The sequence below is a fragment of the Diaphorina citri genome, unplaced genomic scaffold, assembly GCF_000475195.1.
Source record: "Diaphorina citri unplaced genomic scaffold, Diaci psyllid genome assembly version 1.1 scaffold250, whole genome shotgun sequence".
In the NCBI taxonomy this organism is placed as follows: domain Eukaryota; kingdom Metazoa; phylum Arthropoda; class Insecta; order Hemiptera; family Psyllidae; genus Diaphorina; species Diaphorina citri.
Genome location: NW_007377687.1, coordinates 192,083 through 215,393, shown reverse-complemented (window position 1 = coordinate 215,393; position 23,311 = coordinate 192,083). Strand labels below are relative to the sequence as shown.

The 23,311-nt window shown below is 35.9% G+C and overlaps 1 protein-coding gene and 2 long non-coding RNA genes across 3 annotated transcripts in view; all 3 read right to left on the bottom strand.

Moving 5' to 3' along the window:
• Window positions 1–2,760: 2,760 nt before the first annotated feature.
• Window positions 2,761–8,307, bottom strand: LOC113466323. The gene is made up of 2 exons (XR_003390759.1): window positions 8,143–8,307; window positions 2,761–3,876 (listed from the first exon to the last, which is right to left on the bottom strand). It is a non-coding gene; the product is annotated as an uncharacterized LOC113466323 (long non-coding RNA).
• On the bottom strand, window positions 3,910–7,300 carry LOC103506602. Its single transcript, XR_001809433.2, has 3 exons — window positions 6,903–7,300; window positions 4,760–4,829; window positions 3,910–4,362 (listed from the first exon to the last, which is right to left on the bottom strand). It is a non-coding gene; the product is annotated as an uncharacterized LOC103506602 (long non-coding RNA).
• Window positions 8,308–10,041: 1,734 nt separating the features above from the next.
• LOC103506609 (calmodulin-binding transcription activator 1) overlaps window positions 10,042–23,311 on the bottom strand; it is a gene marked incomplete at its 3' end in the record, with an annotated part of 79,906 nt that continues 66,636 nt past the window's right edge. The window contains 8 exon segments of the mRNA XM_026821630.1: window positions 10,042–10,113; window positions 12,030–12,057; window positions 13,485–13,559; window positions 14,174–14,355; window positions 14,830–14,975; window positions 15,482–15,678; window positions 18,647–18,812; window positions 21,702–21,782. Coding sequence (XP_026677431.1) covers window positions 10,042–10,113; window positions 12,030–12,057; window positions 13,485–13,559; window positions 14,174–14,355; window positions 14,830–14,975; window positions 15,482–15,678; window positions 18,647–18,812; window positions 21,702–21,782 — 947 coding nt within the window.

Sequence of the window (23,311 nt, the reverse complement as noted above, 5' to 3'; positions counted from 1 at the left end):
GCAAAAAAGAGAAGGAAAAAAGTGAAAATTTAAAAAAAATTAAAAAAAAAAAAAAAAAAAAAAAAAAATGTAAATTTATAATTTAAAAGGTCGCGGGCGCGTCACGACCTTGAGCCTGGAGGCATAACGTATAGAAGAGGAAGTGTGGAAACTCGTGCAGTTGCATCGTACATGCCGCTGAAGAGAGCCACCGTCACTAAAGAGGGGATTGTTCTCTTTTTAACATAGGATTAAATTGGAAGACCGCGTTGATGCGTTCGTAATTTCAATATTTCTGGCTTCATTCAATCGATTTTGATGTTTTTTTTTTATGCTAATCTGTATTTGTGTCCAAATACACCCATTATTTAATCCGTTTTCTTCTATCAATTATTGTAGTTCTCTACAGCTAAATAAAAATGGTATATTATATATACATATGAACCAGGAATACAAACATATTAAACATCTTTATGTATTTTTTTTATATATAAAAACTTGATCATAATAAGTTAAAAGGTATACTGAACATTATTATTTTGTATCATTGAAAAAAATCCAAGTACCTACGTACGTATGTCTACATGTAAAAATGAGTTTAATGGCCAGGACCACCAAAATCCGAGTTTCATCTAGGTTAAATTCTAACACCTGAATTAAAAGAAAAATAGTTGATTTTAAAATAATAATAAAAGTAAAAGATTTTTAAAAATAATAATAAAAAAAGTAAAAAAAAAGATCTTAACATAGGATTAAATTGGAAGACCGCGTTGATGCGTTCGTAATTTCAATATTTCTGGCTTCATTCAATCGATTTTGATGGTGAAAAGTTCGGAATACCTACAATCTGAACTTAATAATATGAATACCGAATACTGAAGATAGTGTTAAGGGCACTTTAAAATCCAGGTATTAAATGCAATGCAATCCATCGCATAGTAGCGCGAAAAATCAACTGCCATTAAAAAATCCATGCCTCGGACCTAAATATACAATATTCTTTATTTCGGACCCATAGAAGAAAATGAAAGAGAACAAAGAGCAGAAGGATAGGTGTAAATCTAACAGAATTTGCTTGAATTAATGAAACACACTATGTTTGCGCCCTAATTTTCATATTACCCACATATTTCATGAACCACACACAACTGATGAGATGGCATTATTCATTATTGTGATTAAGGGACCTTCAAAATTATCATTTTAGTTTCACCCTCACAGCACAAAGGCTCCATATCACTGTAAGCACATTCCTAAAGATTAGGTAGTAGTAGAAGTTACTTGGATAAGACGAATTAAGGAAGAATAGAAGATATAGAAAGACATTAAGGTTAACAATTGAAGAATGAAAAAATAAAAACTGGCTATAACGTCAGAATTAGAAACATTAAAACTACATTACTAACAAATTATGGCATTTTTCCATTCGCCAAATGGTAGGATTAACTAACCCTATGCACTTATAAGCGCACATTCATACTAACGCACCTTCTAGGTATCATGAGGTCACAGAATATGAACTAACAAGTACGTTGTAGACTTGTACTAATATTGACCTGCATGCCATACATTTGGTTTGGTTAATATTTTATGTTTATGACATATGAAATGAATAAATATAAAGAAGAATATCGAAGAAATTTAGACAAGAGGAAAAAATAAAAAGAGTTGATAACAACTTCCTACCTAGAGATCAAAGATAATGTTTATAACAAAAGGAAAACATATTTAAAATTTAATAATTTTCCAATAGGCTTATAATGGTGCACATTCCTAAAGATTAGGTAGTAGAAGTTACTTGGATAAGACGAATTAAGGAAGAATAGATATAGAAAGACATTAAGGTTAACAATATTGAAGAATGAAAAAATAAAAACTGGCTATAACGTCAGAATAAGAAACATTAAAACTACATTACTAACAAATTATGGCATTTTTCCATTCGCCAAATCGTAAGATTAACTAACCCTATGCACTTATAAGCGCACATTCATACTAACGCACCTTCTAGGTATCATGAATCATGAGGTCACAGAATATGTACTAACAAGTACATTGTAGACTTGTACTAATATTGACCTCCATGCCATACATTTGGTTAATATTTTATGTTTATGACATATGAAATTAATAAATATAAAGAAGAATATCGAAGAAATTTAGACAAGAGGAAAAATAAAAAGAGTTGATAACAACTACCTACCTAGAGATCGAAGATAATGTTTATAACAAAAGGAAAACATATTTAAAATTTAATAATTTTCCAATAGGCTTATAATGGTTATCTATATGTAGGTATATCCTATCGTAAAAGTACTTTTAAGGCGAATCAATTGAAAGAAATAAAGGTAAATGAAGATATTTGGAAAATACATGAACGAAAACAGTTTTGTGAGAACTGATGCTGGTAGAGAAAAATGAATGGTTTCTAAAACTAAAATGAACAAATAAAACAAGATACATTGTATAAAAAGAGAAAAGAAACAGTGTACAAAATTCCAATGAAAAATGATTATCTACAAGTTATATGAAAAACGAAATATATGGTAGATATTAAGAAAAAGAGAAAAGAAACAGTGTACAAAATTCCAATGAAAAATGATTATCTACAAGTTATATGAAAAACGAAATATATGGTAGATATTATGAAGTAGACTAGGATTTTGAAAGAATTTGAAAATACTATTTAATCATAAGTACATACCTATTCATACTAAAGCTTTTTTTTCTGAACCAACTTCTTTTCTTTCACTACGTACCCCACAATATAAGTGTTCATGATTTACATTTTTAACACCGAATGGAATAGCAATAGAATATCTTGAATATTATAGATATTATAAAAAGATAGATGAACCTATTACATCTTCTTCATATAAACAATGTCCAGTACGGAAGGTGGCTCTTTGTACAAAAATGAAGAAAAAATACATTTCAGGCAGAAAAATTAATAGTTAACTACATTTTTTTTTAACTAGGTACGAACTTTTAAAATATAAAGTTAATAATATTAATTGTAATAAAAAACCTATAGACTCTTCATTAAAATTGTATATAAGAAATTGAAAGGAAGTGACAATATTAAAATTAATTAATTAAATTTAAGCGTTCACATGATTTACATTAGGTGTAGGTACATGCATTTAAAATGACAAATAGACAGTTTACATAGTAATTTAAAAAAAAAGATACATGAAATTTCAAATTACGAACGTACGTATTGGTAGAAAAGTATATTTAGACTTAAATAATCTAGGTGCGCTCGGGTAAGAATGCGCTTTGTCTTTAAGATTCAACCCAGGAAAGGTTTTTTTAACCTTTTATTTTCAAAGCTGGTCGAGTTTACTTTGGTAAAAAGGTATCAGTTTTTGTTTCAAAACGACGATATAATATCCTTTTTTTTTATGTAAACATTTTTTATGATTATACGGTGAAAATAATATTATTTAAGTAGGTATTATTATCATCTAAGATAAAAAAAAAGACTTATTCATAATACAAGAGAGGAAGATAATCTACAAATAATCAAATATACAAAGGAAAATCTGAAACACAGTTTGTCCAGTGGTAACGCGCTTGCTTGCAAAATTAGAGGGTCCCGAGTTCGATTCCAAGAGTTGACAGATAATTATGTGGATCATTCGATTGCAAATAACAAATCTAGTGCTCTTGTGTTGGGCCAGTACTTCATTAGGGAATATGTCCGATAATCTTATAAAAGCTTTACGCCTGAATCCTGCTATACGGTCAGTGCAAAGGTGTATTTTCCTTTCCGGAAACTTTCGGGTACGGAACCGATTCTAATAGTGCGCCATCTTGTATTTCCTATGGTTTAGTATAGGCTATATTTAAGGTGCCAAAAGGGAACCTGCTCCGTTTCCTAAAGTTTCCACCAACCTCCAGATTCAAAGAACACCGCGTGTTTAAACCTTTTTTTTTTTTTTTTTTTAGAGGGAATTGCACATAGGTATGTTAAGACGTTCCGAGCATGAGTGGCGGGGATAGTGTAGCATTTGATATGAAACCATGAGATTGGTACTGATATTGAATGTCAGTCAAAGTCCCACAAAGTACCAAATTTCTCGCGAGGATCTTGCTGTGTGTAGATTTTGGTCAAGTAATCCGCCGTTCCGAAGTCCTCTGACTTTGGATCCTTGTAGAACGAATTGTTTTGCAGTGAAGAATCATACACGCCGCCATCGGATTTGAAATATTTGTGCAGAGATTGCTCATGTCTCACGGCATATGAGTCTGGCTCTAAAGCAGCATCGTAATCTATTTTTCCCAGAGTGTCATACTCGTAAGATATCAGAGTTCTCGGTCTGTCTGACGATTCGGTGAACCGGCGCAACTGTTTGATGTTTTCATATCTTTCGCCGGAATCTGTGAAGGAAATATGAAAAAAATAAAAAAAATGAAAGTAATAATTAAAATAAGATAGTAGAAATCTATATCAGGGATTCCTAAACTTTTTATTCTCGTAGTGCTCTTTTAAAACAAAACTTTTGGTGGCACCCTACTAACTCTATAACAAACCCTTCGTTCTTGAGGTATTTTTTATACCACCTACAAACGTACATATATGCGTCATGTACAGACCATGGGCTAAATCACTTTTTTGGACTCAGGGGACCCTGAAACGGATATAGCCACCCATTTCCCGATTTTGAAAATTTGGACCGATTGCAATGTTTTCTCATTAGGTAGTAGGTACTAGGTACCGACATAGTAGATTTCCTGTAAAATAGGAAGGAATTTTTTTTTGATTTTTTTAACTTACGAGTAGGTACAGGAGTATCCCAGACATTTGTGAAATTCCAGTGGGGTAAAGAGTGCTTCAGGAACCAAACCTAAACAAAATAATATGTGCGGTACAGTCCACGTCAACTGGGAAGTCCGATGGAAGCGCATGGAGGGGAACCGCAACTTCTCAACTGTAAGTCGGACAGTTCTAAAAGTTTCACCATTCGATTCGGCGTGAAAAATCCCATGGGATCAACTATTCACATGCTTACTTGTTAATCAACGAGCTATTTTTTGACGAGTGCGCACCCAAAGGTCATCGGACTTCCCAGTTGAAGTGGACGTGTGTTTCCTACCTTTACTTGAGTCTGACTTACTTGAGTATCAGGTGGCTCTGTTCTGGCAAACGTAGGAATATGAGATGTCTTGTCATCCGAACATTTCTGAAACAAAATACAACGAAAATTTAGTTCAAAGCTCCGGGTTCGATTCCCGAGAATGGCGAATTTTATCCTAAACAGATAAGGTCTGTTCTCGGGACGGCTGGCTTCCAATTTCCAATCCTATCATTCTCTGTTCTCTCTTTGATTTCGGGACGATAAGACCTCCGTTGTTACAATTCCCTATATCATTCCCACCAGTTAGATCGAAGCTGAAAGTTCGATTCCAGCCAAGGGCAAACATTATCCTCTCGGAACAGCTGGTTTTCTTCGATTCTGTACTCTTGCTCGGTTTTTGAAAAGATACTAAAGGGATAATGTTCGTTCTCGGAACGGCTCGCTTTCTATCCTGTCCTCTCTTCGCTCTCGAGACGATAGGACCTCCGTTGGTACAGTTTCCTCTATCAAACCTCTTAAAAGAGCTACATTTTCATCTTATCTCTGGTGTTTACAGCAGTTCTAGCCTTCCGTGTAAACACACCTAGTCATATATCAGCGTCAAAATAATAATAATAATAATAATAATAATAATAATAATAATAATAATAATAATAATAATGTTTTTTTTTTTTTTTTTTTTAAAAAAAAAAAGAAAATGCTTGTAAAAAAATGAGATAAATGCAGGTACCTATTTGAAAAGAAAAAAAAATCCTACAAGGCTACATATTGCTACAGTGGTCACCAAAAGTTGCGACATAATAACACAAATAAATTGCATTTATTTATTCAAATGAGAATTTGTGAATAAAAATAAATAACCATTAATTTCCGCCATCACATGTTTGATAAAGAAGCGTGTGCATTTTCATCAGCTGTACCTATATCTGATAATAGACAGTGATAGTGTTATCAAATTCTCATAGATGGTATGGTCCGATAAGCAACATTCAGTCTGATGTCATTCATATACAGAAAGTTAACCTTCATTACTTACATTCCGTGTCCGGTACAAACAAAATTCTCAAATCTTAATAACCTTCATTATCATGGGATGACCCTTGTGCAATGTTTAGGTTGACTCTGGTGCTATGTAGTGTAGGGACCTTGGTTTGGACGAAACCTTGGTACTTCAAAGAAGGTAAGTTTTGTTGACTACGGTCAGTATATCTGCTTCTCTTTCTCTCCCTCTTGCCTTTTTTTTATTATTTTTTATTTTTTAAGAGGTTCGACAGAGGGAACTGTAACTGCTAGGGTCTTATCGTCCCGAAATCGAAGAGAGAAGGAAGACAGGATAGGAGAAAGCCAGCCGTTCCGAGAATGAACATTATCCCATCAGGATAAAATCCGCCCCGGGCGGGAATCGAACCCGCGACCTTGCGCTTACAAGGTAGGCGCGCTACCCACTAAGCTAACTAGCTGGCCTTCTCTTATCCTGTCATCTTTCTCTCTTTGCTTTCGGGACGATAAGACCCCAGGAGTTACTGTCCCCACTATCAAATTTATTCTTTTATTAAACAGAAATGAAAAAAATCACCTACATAATTATATGTAAGCGCAAAAGGTCTATTAAGGCAAGAGGTCCCGCCCGGGGCGGATTTTATCCTGATGGGATAATGTTCATTCTCGGAACGGCTGGCTTTCTCCTACCCCGTCTTCCTTCTCTCTTCGATTTCGGGACGATAAGACCCTAGCAGTTACAGTTCCCTCTGTCGAACCTCTTAAAAAATAAAAAATAATAAAAAAAAGGCAAGAGGGAGAGAAAGAGAAGCAGATATACTGACCGTAGTCAACAAAACTTACCTTCTTTGAAGTACCAAGGTTTCGTCCAAACCAAGGTCCCTACACTACATAGCACCAGAGTCAACCTAAACATTGCACAAGGGTCATCCCATGATAATGAAGGTTATTAAGATTTGAGAATTTTGTTTGTACCGGACACGGAATGTAAGTAATGAAGGTTAACTTTCTGTATATGAATGACATCAGACTGAATGTTGCTTATCGGACCATACCATCTATGAGAATTTGATAACACTATCACTGTCTATTATCAGATATAGGTACAGCTGATGAAAATGCACACGCTTCTTTATCAAACATGTGATGGCGGAAATTAATGGTTATTTATTTTTATTCACAAATTCTCATTTGAATAAATAAATGCAATTTATTTGTGTTATTATGTCGCAACTTTTGGTGACCACTGTAGCAATATGTAGCCTTGTAGGATTTTTTTTTCTTTATTAATTAAATTTAAGCGTTCACATGATTTACATTAGGTGTAGGTACATGCATTTAAAATGACAAATAGACAGTTTACATAGTAATTTTTAAAAAAAGATACATGAAATTTCAAATTACGAACGTACGTATTGATAGAAAAGTATATTTAGTCTAGATAATCTAGATGCGCTCGGGTAAGAATGCGCTTTGTCTTTAAGATTCAATCCAGGAAAGGTTTTTTTAACCTTTTATTTTCAAAGCTGGTCGAGTTTACTTCGGTAAAAAAGGTATCAGCTTTTGTTTCAAAACGACGATATAATATCCTTTTTTTTATGTAAACATTTTTTATGATTATACGGTGAAAATAATATTATTTAAGTAGGTATTATTATCATCTAAGATAAAAAAAAAGACTTATTCGTAATGCAAGAGAGGAAGATAATCTACAAATAATCAAATATACAAAGGAAAATCTGGAACACAATTTGTCCAGTGGTAACGCGCTTGCTTGCAAAATTTGAGGGTCCCGAGTTCGATTCCAAGAGTTGACAGATAATTATGTGGATCATTCGATCGCAAATAACAAATCTAGTGCTCTTGTGTTTGGCCAGTACTTCATTAGGGAATATGTCCGATAATCTTATAAAAGCTTTACGCCTGAATCCTGCTATACGGGCAGAGCAAAGGTGTATTTTCCTTACCGGAAACTTTCGAGAACGGAACCGATTCTAATAGTGCGCCATCTTGTATTTCCTATGGTTTAGTATAGGCGATATTTAAGGTGCCAAAAGGGCCGTTTCCGAAAGTTTCCACCAACCTCCAGATTCAAAGAGCACCGCGTGTTAACCACTACACCAGTAAGGTTGGTTTAGCCCATAAAACGGCGATGAAACGTACTATTCCCAAAAATACGTAATCAGACCAATGAACATTATATAAAAACAATGAACATTATATAAAAATCGCCAATGAAAAATAGCTACTTCTCCAGTAAGGTTGGTTTAGCCCATAAAACGGCGATGAAACGTACTATTCCCAAAAATACGTAATCAGACCAATGAACATTATATAAAAATCAAATATAAAAAAGCCAATGAAAAATAGCTACTTCCCTTGAAATTTGTTTAAATAGAAACGCTACCAATAACCATTTACCATACCACTGAATCTGTTGAAATTTATACAAAATACATAATACCTACATGTATTTAAATAAATGAAAAAATGTAATTAAAATAATCTGATTGTTTAAATTGATTTTTCTAATTTGTTTAAATAGAAACGCTACCAATAACCATTTACCATACCACTGAATCTGTTGAAATTTATACAAAATACATAATACCTACATGCATTTAAATAAATGAAAAAATGTAATTAAAATAATCTGATTGTTTAAATTGATTTTTCTTTTTTACATTAAAAGAGGAGGAAAAAAATGTTTGTACTTCTACGTGACAATTGCAAAATAATACTTGAAAAAAAAAAAAAACTAAATTATGAGTAATTGGGTAGCTAGTTAGAGGAAAATGCATAGAAGGCTACAGTTCCACTGTATATTTAATATCGTTAGACACGTAGGTACATTTCTTCCGAACTTTTCATCGTACAAAATATTCGGAAGCAATATATAACCACATGCACCGCGGCGAAGACTGGGAACCGTATCCAATGGAACCGCAACCTAGAGAAATACACTATGTACTTCAATTATTAGGGAATTTTTACAACCAAAATTAGCGTCCCGTTAACTGAACTCTTGAACGTTATCTGACGAAAAAATATCGTTAGACACGTAGGTACATTTCTTCCGAACTTTTCATCGTACAAAATATTCGGAAGCAATATATAACCACATGCACCGCGGCAAAGACTGGAAACCGTATCCAATGGAACCGCAACCTAGAGAAATACATTATGTACTTCAATTATTAGGGAATTTTTACAACCAAAATTAGCGTCCCATTAACTGAACTCTTGAACGTTATCTGACGAAACCTAGTTTCTACACATGAAACGAGTTTTCGTCAAATAACGTTAAAGAGTTCAGTTAACGGAACGCTAATTTTGCTTCCAAAAACTCTCTTTCGTTTCGTGGTGTTTTGTGTGTGTGTATGTGTGTGTGTATGTGTGTGTGTGTGTGTGTGTGTGTGTGTGTGTGTGTGTGTGTGTTTTTTTTTTTTTTTTTTTTTTTTTTTTTTTTTTTTTTTTTTTTTTTTTTTTTTTTTTGTGTGTTTCGACTTGGGCCGCCGCGATGCACACAAGTGAAACGCAAATCCTGATTTTCACGTTTCATTTACGTAAAAGTCGAGTTTCACGAAACCCGTACATAAGATTACGCCACGTGTGTGTGTGTGTGTGTGTGTGTGTGTGTGTGTGTGTGTGTGTGTGTGTGTGTGTGTGTGTGTGTGTGTTTCGACTTGGGCCGCGATACACACAAGTGAAACGCAAACCCTGATTTTCACGTTTCATTTACGTGAAAGTCGAGTTTCACGAAACCCGTACATAAGATTACGCCAGTCACTCCTCTAGTGAAGTGAAGTGCTATTTGCTGGAACGGTTGTGGAGTGCATATTGTTTCGGGGGGCACCCAGTCATGAGCGGCACTCCTCCTGCCTCTCGTTTTCTTCGTCCTGGGCCACTGTGGCACGTTCTCTCTGTAACCTAAATAGTAAGACAATGTTGTTGAGGAAATCTTGAAGAGTGGTGAAAATTGGGACATGAGCGGCACTCCTCCTGCCTCTCGTTTTCTTCGTCCTGGGCCACTGTGGCACGTTCTCTCTGTAACCTAAATAGTAAGACAATGTTATTGACGAAATCTTGAAGAGTGGTGAAAATTGGGAAATATATGTGGGGATGATCAGGAAAACAATAAGGATTAAGGAGAGCACAACAATAATGAAAGAGAATGAAAAGCACCGCACTTGTTTTGAGACTAGACTGGAGTATTTCCAACGCACGTTTAGAGAGAGGATTTAAATTATTAGGTAATATACTCCTGCTTCAATAAGTACTGTACGTACCTATTATTATATTATTGATATAATTTTAACTTCGCAAATAGCCAAAACATGGTAGGTTCACTTGATAAAATGTGATCAAACCTAGTGAATCAATCTGCTCCTCAAAATAAGCTCCTTGCATTTTTTTTTTTTACGATTTTTTGACAGATCCTCTTTTCTTTTCAGGTGTTAGATGTAAGGCAGAATTTTCTGTAGGATTTTGGCAATACCTTTAACTTCGTTTTGGCTCTAAAAAAACTTTTAAATAAATTTCATACAATTTTTGACTCCTGGTACCTGTTCGTACATAACTTGGTATGATTTTTTTCATTCATTGGTTGTCGGGAAAACAGTTTCCACTTTCCACATATTTTGTAATGTAATATTTTTCCCACATTGCGATGTAAATTTCCCACAGGAATAATTTCTTTATTTAACCACATGCTAAGAGGCACCTGATTTAATTATTATTGATAATAATGAAAACCTCTCTAAAACCTACAATTTAATTTTAATATAAGACAAGTAATAAAAAATACATTAATAAATTGAGCATAGCGAATTAAAATATTTTTTTAAAATACAAAATATATCTACATCAAGTAACAACTCGGTATGAATTTAATTTTTATAAGCCTTTTTTTCGATACTAAAATAGAACAAGGAAGATGGAGAAGGAATGTACCTATTGATCCGAAATTGAACACTCTGTTAAATTTTGAGCTGAGTTCATTCAAGGCCTCATGCTTACTCAATATTATTCCTTTACAAATTTTCAAAATCAGACAAACCATTTTTGAGAATTGTGGTGAACCAAAGAGACAGAATCTCAACACAAAATCCTATATCGAGGTTCTACTGGAGGCAGACGGTAGATTAAGAGCACAACAATAATAAAAGAGAATGAAAAGCACCGCACTTGAAGTAATGTCTTCGTTTCCGAGTGCGATTATAACTTGAAAAAAAAAGTAAGACAAACAGAACTACAGTTTGTAGAAAGTCAACAAAAAACTGCCTCCGAGTCCAGGGATACCATGTACTACATCATCGAATCTTCCTTTACAAATTTTCAAAATCAGACAAACCATTTTTGAGAATTGTGGTGAACCAAAGAGACAGAATCTCAACACAAAATCCTATATCGAAAAATAATTCAAAAGTAGGCAGGCACATGCAAAAAGAAAGAAGAAAGCATTCAGGATTAGGTTACAGTGAAAAAGCATGCATTAATGATATAAATGAAATTGATAATAAATTAAAAACATGCATGACCAGTAACGGAATCAGATACTGAGTGATAAAATAATGATTGATCAATAATGTGGAGATGAGGCCAGACCTTGGCCTGGATCCACCAAAGAGACAGAATCTCAACACAAAATCCTATATCGAGTGGGCCTGCCACACACGCCCGTGCATGCATGAACGTGATCATTCTCCCTGTCATGCATATACATGAATGACATAAGACTAGAGCTTAAATTCTTTCATGCCGTCTGTTGGCTCATGATCTCGTTCTGCCACACACATACATGACCGTGTGTGACGGACCTGGCACTGCAAATAATCAGTTTTTAATTTGAATTTCGGTATACCCTTTATTTTTATTATTATTATTTTTTTCTTTTTATACGGGTGAGGTAAATGAAGAGATAAAAGAAATTTGTCTTGCATTCAGTAAGGCTCTGTCTCAGATACTTACCAGTCCTTGTTCCATAGTCCAAATATTGCTTTTAGTGTGCAAACAAGAAAGAAAACACAAGGTTTCAACTATGGAGTAGATTTTTTTTTTTTTTTAGCCAAATCCCTTTTAGGGGTGAGCTATTCATTTCTGACGAAAGTCACAACTTTGGGTCGGGGTTGTGTTTTTTGGGTCACTAGGAAGCTATTCGCTATGAAAACTTAGATATAAATTTTTTAAGCCAAATCCCTTTTAGGGGTGAGCTATTCATTTCTGACGAAAGTCACAACTTTGGGTCGGGGTTGTGTTTTTTGGGTCACTGGGAAGCCATTCGCCATGAAAACTTAGATATAATAAACGTGCATTTCAAGTCATTATGTAGTTTGCCTGAAACATTGTTAGCCATTCTATACAGTACCTAGGGAAATTGTGAATGAGTAGCTACTATTAGCATTAACGTTGTAGGCACTTATTATTCTTAGACTAATACCTACACCTATATTGTACTTACTTATTCTTAGACTGGCGCATGAACTGTTGAATTTTTCGCGCAGCTTGATGTTGTCGCTTTCAAGTCATTATGTACTTTGCCTGAAACATTGTTAGGCATTCTATAAAATGCCTAGGGAAAGTGTGAATGAGTAGCGACTATTAGCATTGACGTTGTAGGCACTTATTATTCTCAGACTAATACCTACATACACCTATATTGTACTTACTTATTCTTAGACTGGCGCATAAACTGTTGAATTTTTCGCGCAGCTTGATGTTGTCGCTTTTGAGAAAATGTTCGCCTGGAAATCAAACAAAGAGTCAAGACGCTTGCCTGGTAAACAGAAGGACGTGGGTTGAATCCCAGTCGAGGTATGGAATTTTATTCTCAATAGGTATAATTTGAGAATTTGACCACAGTAATAGTAGTAGTAGCATACTGCTGGAGTAAAGGGACTTTTCAGAGTAGTATAAACAAGCAATGTTATTATTTATGTCGATATCCATTATTCATACGAATTTCGTAAAATCCTCTTTTTCCTTCCTTTTTTTTCTATGTTCTTCTCTTCCCAGGGAGTAAACATATTTTTCACAAATTAATGACTTTAATGAGTTACAAAAATATAGGTCGACCAGCTTGCTTTTAGTGTGCAAACAAGAAAGAAAACACACAAGGTTTCAACTATGGAGTAGATTTTTTTTTTTTTTTTTAAGCCAAATCCCTTTTAGGGATGAGCTATTCATTTCTGACCAAAATAGCAACTTTGGGTCTGGGTTGTGTTTTTTGGGTCACTGGGAAGCTATTCGCCATGAAAACTTAGATATAATAAACGTGCATTTCAAGTCATTATGTACTTTGCCTGAAACATTGTTAGGCATTCTATAAAATGCCTAGGGAAAGTGTGAATGAGTAGCGACTATTAGCATTAACGTTGTAGGCACTTATTATTCTTAGACTAATACCTACGCCTATATTGTACTTACTTATTCTTAGACTGGCGCATAAACTGTTGAATTTTTCGCGCAGCTTGATGTTGTCGCTTTTGAGAAAATGTTCGCCTGGAAATCAAACAAAGAGTCAAGACACTTGCCTGGTAAACGAAAGGACGTGGGTTCGATCCCAGCCGAGGTATGAAATTTTATTTTCAATAGGTATAATTTGAGAATTTGACCACAGTAATAGTAGTATCAGCATACTGTTGGAGTAAAGGGACCTATCAGTCCTAAGCGAGCAGTATTAACAAGCAATGTTATTATTTATGTCGATATCCATTATTCATACGAATTTCGTAAAATCCCCTTTTTCCTTCCTTTTTACTTTCTATTATTTTCTATGTTCTTCTCTTCCCAGGGAGTACTTTGACTTTAATGAGTTACAAATATAGGTCGACCAGATTTGGATAAATCCTTCTATGGGAACAGACAGACACCAAAGCGAATACAATAGTCCGTCCACTTACTATCGTAATAATAAAGGAAGGACGGGCTAAAAATTGTTCTTTTTCTTTAAATATAAAAATAACTTACTTCAAGCCAGTACAAGTCTCGTTTGGCGGAAGACAGACACACAGACACCAAAGCGAATACAATAGTCCGTCCACTTACTATCGTAATAATAAAGGAAGGACGGGCTAAAAATTGTTGTTGTTTTTTTAAATATAAAATTAACTTACTTCAAGCTAGTACAAGTCTCGTTTGGCGGCGCTTTACACCCCTGCTCGCGATAGTTCCGGTAACAGTTTTGAATCCGCAGGGCCGCCTCCTGGTTCTTCTTGAACCGCTTGTGTTCGCAATAGGATCGGTAGCCATTTTGAATCACCAGGGCGGCCTTCGTCCGTTGTTTGTAGTAAGCGTACTAATAGAGGAAAGAGAATTAAAATTTCAGGTAGAATCAAACAAATGTTCATTGCATATATAAAAAGAAAAAAAACATCACACGACCTAAAAAAAAGTCTGTTAAATAAAATAAAAATAAAAGCCGTTTCTTTGTATTACTATATCACAACTTTGGTGCTTACTGCAGCATTGTAGAATTTTCCAAATGTCTCAATAATCTTAAAATCCTACTGGCACCGGTCGCTATGCGCATTTATATTATACATAGCTAATAGCTACTCATTTTCCTCACGAGGCTGAGTGAACCCCGCAACAGCCAGTTACGGAATCAATCATTTGCATGTTACATTTTTTTTTAGGACAGGATAGGAAAAAGCCAACCGTTCCGAGAAAGATCCTTATCCTGTTTAGCATAAAGTCCGCTTCGAACGGGAATCGAACCCGCCGACACAGCACTTACAAGGCAGGTGCGCTAACTAGGCTGGCTACTCACTTGTTTATATCGTCGATAATAGTTTTGAATCAAAATGGCGGCCGCTCGCTCTTTCTCTTGTTCCTCTAACTTCTTACGTCCCTTATACCAGCGGTAAGCTTTCTGGATGATTTTGGCTGCCTCATACAATTCCCTTTGCTCACGATCTGAAAACAAAGAATAGGACTATTTTGTCTGAATCTAATGGAATCCATCGAATTCAGGATTCATTTTGACAGAAAAAAAGGCTTTTGAAAATCCGAATCCAGTGAATCCAAGGGATCCACTCAGGGGACTCGATTCGTTTGGTTCACAGAGGTAGAAGATAGAGATTCTAAAGAGAGAAGTAAAAAAATATCTCTATGAAAGAAAAATGCACATTTTTTTTCTTTTTGAAGAGGTTTGACAGAGGGAACTGTAACTGCTAAGGTCTTATCGTCCCGAAATCGAAGAAAGACAGGATAGGAGAAAGCCACAGCCGTTCCGAGAACGAACACTATCCCATCAGGATAAAATCCGCCCCAGGCGGGAATGGAACCCGCGGCCTAGCGTTTACAAGGCAGACGCCCTATCAACCAAGCTAATACTTATTAATGCTGGGCTTATAGGACTGGGAAAAAAAAAAATGTCAAAATTTTAGACACTGTGCTTTTAGAGGTAAGGCATGACTTACCGGACAAGGTCAAATTGGAGAACTCCTTCTCGAAGAAGCCGCTAGTTGAGACGGAGGCATGGAAGAACTCACAGAAGTCTGCCGTGGTGGGGGGAGGAGAGGAGGGGGACGCCATGTTGGGGAAGGAAGGAGAGGGGGAGGGGAGACAGGAGGAGGCGGGGCTTAGGCTTGAGCTGGGCGTGGCTACGTCATAGTACCTGTGGGGATTTAATTGAACCATAAAAACAAATGAATGGCTAAGAGCCAGAGCAGACCAAGTAAAAAAAAAAGCGTTTTGAGATAAATGGAGTCAAAGTTTAGGACTAGAAAGTTTAAATAGAGATAGCCATTTTGTTTTTGCTCTCATTTCAATACAACATTTCAACCTGCCTCGGTGGTGTAGTGGTCAAGACGCTCGCCTAGCATACATTCGTAAAATTTTGTAGCCAAAACCAAATGTCAGCCCAAAAGCTGGGTCTGTCTGGGATTAACACCCTAGGACTGATTGAGGGCTGACGAAAAACGCCGACCCCGTCTAAACACGGGAAAAGGCGAGGAAGAAGTGTTCCACGGCCGTTTTTATTTCGTAGCAATAAAACAACTGCTACATTAGACGCATATGGTCTGTGTCGGTGCATGCCCATCCCGTAGTACGTCCGTCATCAGATGGGCGAGAAGAGACACAATACTTCCCATTTCATTTAGGTGCTGGGGCAACAAAAAAAAAAAAAAAAAAAAAAAAAAAAATGGTTTCTTCAAATTAAATTGATCCCAAGGGCAAGGTAAACCTAGACCCTTGACAAATGGAGTGTACCTGAAGGCATGTGATGTGTTCCAATCCACTCGACCCCAAAGATTCATATTGGAAGCTTAAGATTCTTTTCCAAGATTCATATTGGAAGCTTTTCCGTTTTTCTGTTTCAGGTTCGACAGGAGTATGTCTCTGCCTGTGTCTTCTCCCCAGTCAGATAATACTCGCCTCTGGTATGAAATTTTATCCTCAATATAATTTGAGAATTTGACCACAATAATAGTAGTAGCCTACTGCTGGAGTAAAGGGAAAGGGACTTTTCAGTCCTATTCGAGCAGTATAAATAAGCACTATTATTAACATTAAATTGGAGTTCGCGACCAATATAAAAAGTAGATCTTTTCGCACTCTTTCCAACGATATAGATAACTCGGAAAGTCGATTTTTGGACTTAGTCCGCTCTGCCTTTTACACATTCAAATATAATTTGAGGAAATAACTTTTGCATGCAAAAGCATTGGTTCTCAAACAAAGAAAAAGGAGGTGAATTGGTTTCCGTCGAATAGAGTCGAAATTGTCTGTTAAGTGAGAACCGTTTATATGAGGAACCTGGATAAACGGGGAAACAATAGTGGCCGCTTAATTTGTAATTGGGAAACCTGTATAAGTGGGGGAAAAATTGCCGTTCCCTTGGATTCTCACCTACACTATAATTGATTCCAATACTTTCCCAACCAATCAGAGTAGAGTATTTTCTCCATCTTCAAATATTCTATTCTGATTGGTAAAAAGAATCGGATATCGGTCGAAATATCCAGTTGACAGACCGCATTGCCATCAGTGATACCTATACATATGTCTCGGATAATTTTTCCTGTAATTTCCCGTTCCCGATACTTACCTATAGTTGTGATCACTGAGCTCAAAGTTGAACTCGGAATTATCGAAGCAAGAAGATGAGGAAGAGGGGGCAGGTTCGTCCAGAAGCAAAGGTGATTCTATGCTCAGACACTCCATAGGGTCGTCCTCACTTTCATTCTGGAACCAGACATTATCATGGCTGCATACTATTCCGCGAAATTTGAACCTTTTTGCAAGTCCCACATCCGAATTCCGCAAAATCCATGGAAAATATTTTTTGCGGAATTCGGATGTCATTGTATGGAAAAGAACGATATATTCTGTAGGTATGTAATTTACAAATTCTTTATTAATTCGATGTTTTTCGACTTATACGAGTAGGTACCTACATAGAAAGAGTATACCTACGAGCACACAGACAAATACGTAAGTTCACTGACTTCGCTAGGAATTGTAGCCATATATCTTTCACTTAAGTTTCTCGATCATATAAGATTTATTTGTGAAAGTTCTTTTTGTATGCTACCTAACCGTACTACCCCCAGAATTTTGCTCATTGGTCAAAGTTCTTTTTGTATGCTACCTAACCGTACTACCCCCAGAATTTTGCTCATTGGTCAAAGTTCTTTTTGTATCCTACCTAACCGTACTACCCCCAGAATTTTGCTAATTGGTCAAAGTTCTTTTTGTATCAATTATCGAAGCAAGAAGATGAGGAAGAGGGGGCAGGTTCGTCCAGAAGCAAAGGTGATTCTATGCTCAGACACTCCATAGGGTCGTCTTCACTTTCATTCTGGAAACAGACATTATTATGGCTGCATACAATCCGCAAAATTTGAACCCTTTTGGAAGTCCCACATCTGAATTGCGCAAAATCCACGGAAAATATTTTTTGCGGAATTCGGATGTCATTGTAATTTTGAGATAAATGGAGTCAAAGTTTAGGACTAGAAAGTTTAAATAGAGATAGCCATTTTGTTTTTGCTCTCATTTCAATACAACATTAAATTGGAGTTCGCGACCAATATAAAAAGTAGATCTTTTCGCACTCTTTCCAACGATATAGATAACTCGGAAAGTCGATTTTTTGTAATTGGGAAACCTGGATAAGTGGGGAAAAAATTGCCGTTCCCTTGGATTCTCACCTACACTACAATTGATTCCAATACTTTCCCAACCAATCAGAGTAGAGTATTTTCTCCATCTTCAAATATTCTATTCTGATTGGTAAGAAGAATCGGATATCGGTCGAAATATCCAGTTGACAGACCGCATTGCCATCAGTGATACCTATACGGGGAAACAATAGTGGCCGCTTAATTTGTAATTGGGAAACCTGTATAAGTGGGGGAAAAATTGCCGTTCCCTTGGATTCTCACCTATACTATAATTGATTCCAATACTTTCCCAACCAATCAGAGTAGAGTATTTTCTCCACCTTCAAATATTCTATTCTGATTGGTAAAAAGAATCGGATATCGGTCAAAATATCCAGTTGACAGACCGCAATGCCATCAGTGATACCTACATGTCTCGGATAATTTTTCCTGTAATTTCCCGTTCCCGATACTTACCTATAGTTGTGATCACTGAGCTCAAAGTTGAACTCGGAATTATCGAAGCAAGAAGATGAGGAAGAGGGGGCAGGTTCGTCCAGAAGCAAAGGTGATTCTATGCTCAGACACTCCATAGGGTCGTCCTCACTTTCATTCTGGAACCAGACATTATCATGGCTGCATACTATTCCGCGAAATTTGAACCTTTTTGCAAGTCCCACATCCGAATTCCGCAAAATCCATGGAAAATATTTTTTGCGGAATTCGGATGTCATTGTATGGAAAAGAACGTAAAGCATAGAAATAGCTATAGATAGGGAAAGAACAAGTACATATTGAAATTGTACCCAGTTGGTCAGTAGGTTTATATTTTTACTTTTTTTTTAAATTTATTTATTAAATTTAACATATTGAAAATCCGCTTTCGCACCTGTATGTTGTGGCAAAGGGAACTAAAATTCTCAGAGCTTTTTCCGATTTGAACCCTCCCGCCAATCCCGCAAAAAAATCTCAGAGGTTTTACATTGAGGTTTTAAGGGTCCGTTCATGTCGTCACATAAATTTCCTTCATCCCATCTTTTTACTCTCAGAGCTTTTTCCGATTTGAACCCTCCCGCCAATCCCGCAAAAAAATCTCAGAGGTTTTACATTGAGGTTTTAAGGGTCCGTTCACATCGTCACATAAATTTCCTTCATCCCATCTTTTTTTTCTATATCATTGTAAGGAAAAGAACGATATATTCTGTAGGTATGTAATTTACAAATTCTTTATTAATTCGATGTTTTTCGACTTATACGAGTAGGTACATAGAAAGAGTATACCTACGAGCACACAAATACGAAAGTTCAGTGACTTCGCTAGGAATTATCTTTTGTATTTTTTTTCACTTAGCGCTTAGTTCTTTTTACCCCTCGAAAAAGTGTATTTTACCCCTCGGGGGGTAAATACCCCTAGGTTGGGAACCAATGAAATAGACCAATTTGTGTAATTTTTCACGAGAAAAATATAGTGGTTTCATTTTCAACTATATCCGACTCACAGTTCAGCAGTTACAGGTTCGAGACTCGGCATACTGAAAATCTGCATTTTCTGTTTCGTTTTTAAAATAGGTACTAGCTGAATTCCGTCGCTTCGCTCCGGAATCCCGCTAGTTCATCCCGAGTGGTTGTGTTCGCTTTTTTTTTTTTTTTTTTTTTTTTTTTTTTTAGATATAGGTACCTACATATATAAGACGTGTAGATAGTTTTATTTGTTTTCTTTTTCGTCATACGCAGGATTACCCAGAAAACATTTTTTCAAAGCAGGATATTTTTCTAAATCGTAAATTTGTCCCAAATTCAAATAGGTACCAAGTTAAACAACAATAATTGTCGATGTGAAAGGACGTTATTGTTAAAGTCTCAGCTTAGCCAAAAGAATCTGAGTGAGGTCTACACTAACAGTTCACAGAACCACTAGCGTCCATAGTTATGTTTTCATACCTACGTCCAATACAAGTAAGGATGTTTAATTTATGCCTATTCTCTTCTGATAAATAATTGCTATTCGAATAACACAAATGAGTACGTTATGTTTTTGTTTCGAATAACACAAATGAGTACGTTATGTTTTTATTTCGAATAACACAAATGAGTACGTTATATTTTTGTTTCGAATAACACAAATGAGTACGTTATGTTTTTGTTGCGGATAACACAAATGAGTACGTTATATTTTTGTTTCGAATAACACAAATGAGTACGTTATGTTTTTGTTTCGAATAACACAATTACACAAATGAGTACGTTCTACGTTATATTTTTCTTTCGAATAACACAAATGAGTATATACGTTATGTTTTTGTTTCGAATAACACAAATGAGTACGTTATGTTTTTCTGTTTTGTCCAGGGGATCAAGATGCTCGGGTCCTGACTTTGGCGGAACAGATTATTGCTGCCATTCCCGATAGAATCAAGGTTAGTAAAAAAAAAAAAACATAATAAATAAATACATAATTATTTTAGGGTGTCCATAAATGGATTTGATTATAGGTAGGTAGAAAGTATAGATAATACGGTTAGGTAGCATACAAAAAGAACTTTGACCAATGAGCAAAATTCTGGGGGTAGTACGGTTAGGTAGCATACGAAAAGAACTTTGACCAATGAGCAAAATTCTGGGGGTAGTACAGTTAGGTAGCATACAAAAAGAACTTTGACCAATGAGCAAAATTCTGGGGGTAGTACGGTTAGGTAGCATACAAAAAGAACTTTCACCAATGAGCAAAATTCTGGGGGTAGTACAGTTAGGTAGCATACAAAAAGAACTTTGACCAATGAGCAAAATTCTGGGGGTAGTACAGTTAGGTAGCATACAAAAAGAACTTTGACCAATGAGCAAAATTCTGGGGGTAGTACAGTTAGGTAGCATACAAAAAGAACTTTGACCAATGAGCAAAATTCTGGGGGTAGTACAGTTAGGTAGCATACAAAAAGAACTTTGACCAATGAGCAAAATTCTGGGGGTAGTACAGTTAGGTAGCATACAAAAAGAACTTTGACCAATGAGCAAAATTCTGGGGGTAGTACGGTTAGGTAGCCCTGCCTCGGTGGTGTAGTGGTCAAGGCGCTCGCCTGGTAAACAGGAGGGTGTGGGTTCAATCCCAGCCGAGGTATGGAATTTTATCCTCAATATAATTTGAGAATTTGACCACAATAATAGTAGTACCCTACTGCTGGAGTAAAGTGACTTTTCAGTCCTATGCGAGCAGTATAAATAAGCACTATTATTAATTATTATCGTACTTACCTTAGTGATGTACTGGCAGCGGCTTCAGCTCTAGCCAATTGGTGATGGCAAAGTAAAAAATAAGGAAAAAAGATTCATTTATGAATTATGAGCTATGCATCAGATACATAGTAATTCATGTCTTATGTTTATTATAATCATTTGCATGATACAATTTTATTGACCCCACCGGAAATCGAACTCGGTCTCCCACGTGCAATACGAGCGCTTTTTTTTTTTTTTTTCATACACACACTTTAAATAACCCACATGCAAGGAGAGAAAAAAGAGCAATAATACTAACCATTGGCACCAGCATCCTCTGAGATCAGATCAACACTGTCTTCCTGCATGTGAGGTGAGCTGGGCAGCGGTACTACATCGCCTACAATATAGTATTATAGTATAAACTACAAGCTAGACAGATCCAATCAGCATAGAGAGATTTTTATTTCAATATCTAGGATTCAACAAATGGGTGTACACTTGCAAATGGAAAGTGGAAAGAATGAAGCCCGTCTCACATTGAAAGGGTAGAGAGGCGACTTTGAGCAGAGTAGCCCGTAGTCGCCTGCAAAACCAAATCTATGAAAATATTATAGAGTTTACAGAGGTAAACTCTTATATCAAGTTTACAGAGGTAAACTCTAAGATTCAACAAATGGGTGTACACTTGCAAATGGAAAGTGGAAAGAATGAAGCCCGTCTCACATTGAAAGGGTAGAGAGGCGACTTTGAGTAGAGTAGCCCGTAGTCACCTGCAAAACCAAAGCTATGAAAATAATATAGAGTTTACAGAGGTATGAAAATAATATAGAGTTTACAGAGGTAAACTCTATATCAAGTTTACAGAAGTAAACTCTATATCAAGTTTACAGAAGTAAACTCTATATCAAGTTTACAGAGGTAAACTCTATATCAAGTTTACAGAGGTAAACTCTATATCAAGTTTCCAGAGGTAAACTCTATATCAAGTTTACAGAGGTAAACTCGAAATCATTTTCATAGCGCAACCTCAGAATTATACAATATGTCGAAAAACTCGATTTTTGTTTTATTACCTTCCTTGTCTTACTAACCGAAATGAGATCTTTCGATTAGTCCAGGAATTTCATTTCTACGACTTACCGTTCCCGAGATAGCGACAGTGATATCTCTATCTTATATCGTACTTCTTATCGTTACGGGTTTATAATACTTCCTATATAAAAAAAAAAACAAACAATTGATTAGCAAAATTCAATTTATTACTTTGTATATTTTTCATAATTTCACATTTGTCGTTTTGCTTTTCCAATTGTTATGAATCTCATTTTGTTAATATTGTTCAATAAAAGTAATATTATTACCATTACCGTTACCTTGATTATCATGAGTTTGATTTCTGTCCTTCGTATCAATGCGTAAATCCAGCTTGGGCGGGCTTGGTGTAGCATCCCCCTCTCTTATTTCTTCCAAATAGCTTCTCAACACTTGTACCTCAGACGTGTTGACCAAATCCTGGAGTCTGTTGGTTTTGAAGGTGTCTGGAGATGGCAGGTGGGTGGGTTTATGTGTGGTGGAGATGGGTTTGGATGGATGTGATGAGTTGGAGTTGAGATGTAGAACATAATTCAAGGTCAAACTTGTCACCACACTTTCGTCAACGGGGAGAACTGAAAAGAAAAGGATATGAAAAAGCCCTTGTAGCTTATTTAAACAGTGGCATCGTGTAAATCCACCTTAGAAACCGAGGCAGATGGAAGCTGCTATCAAAAAACGCCGACTCCACTTGAGTGAAGAAGAAGAAGAAGAAGAAGAAGAAGAAGAAGAAGAAGAAGAAGAAGATCATGTGAATAAAAAAAGGTCAAAATCAACGTAAAAGAAGCCAATATAAATTTCCAATTTTTCAAAAAAAAAAAAAAAAAAAAAAAA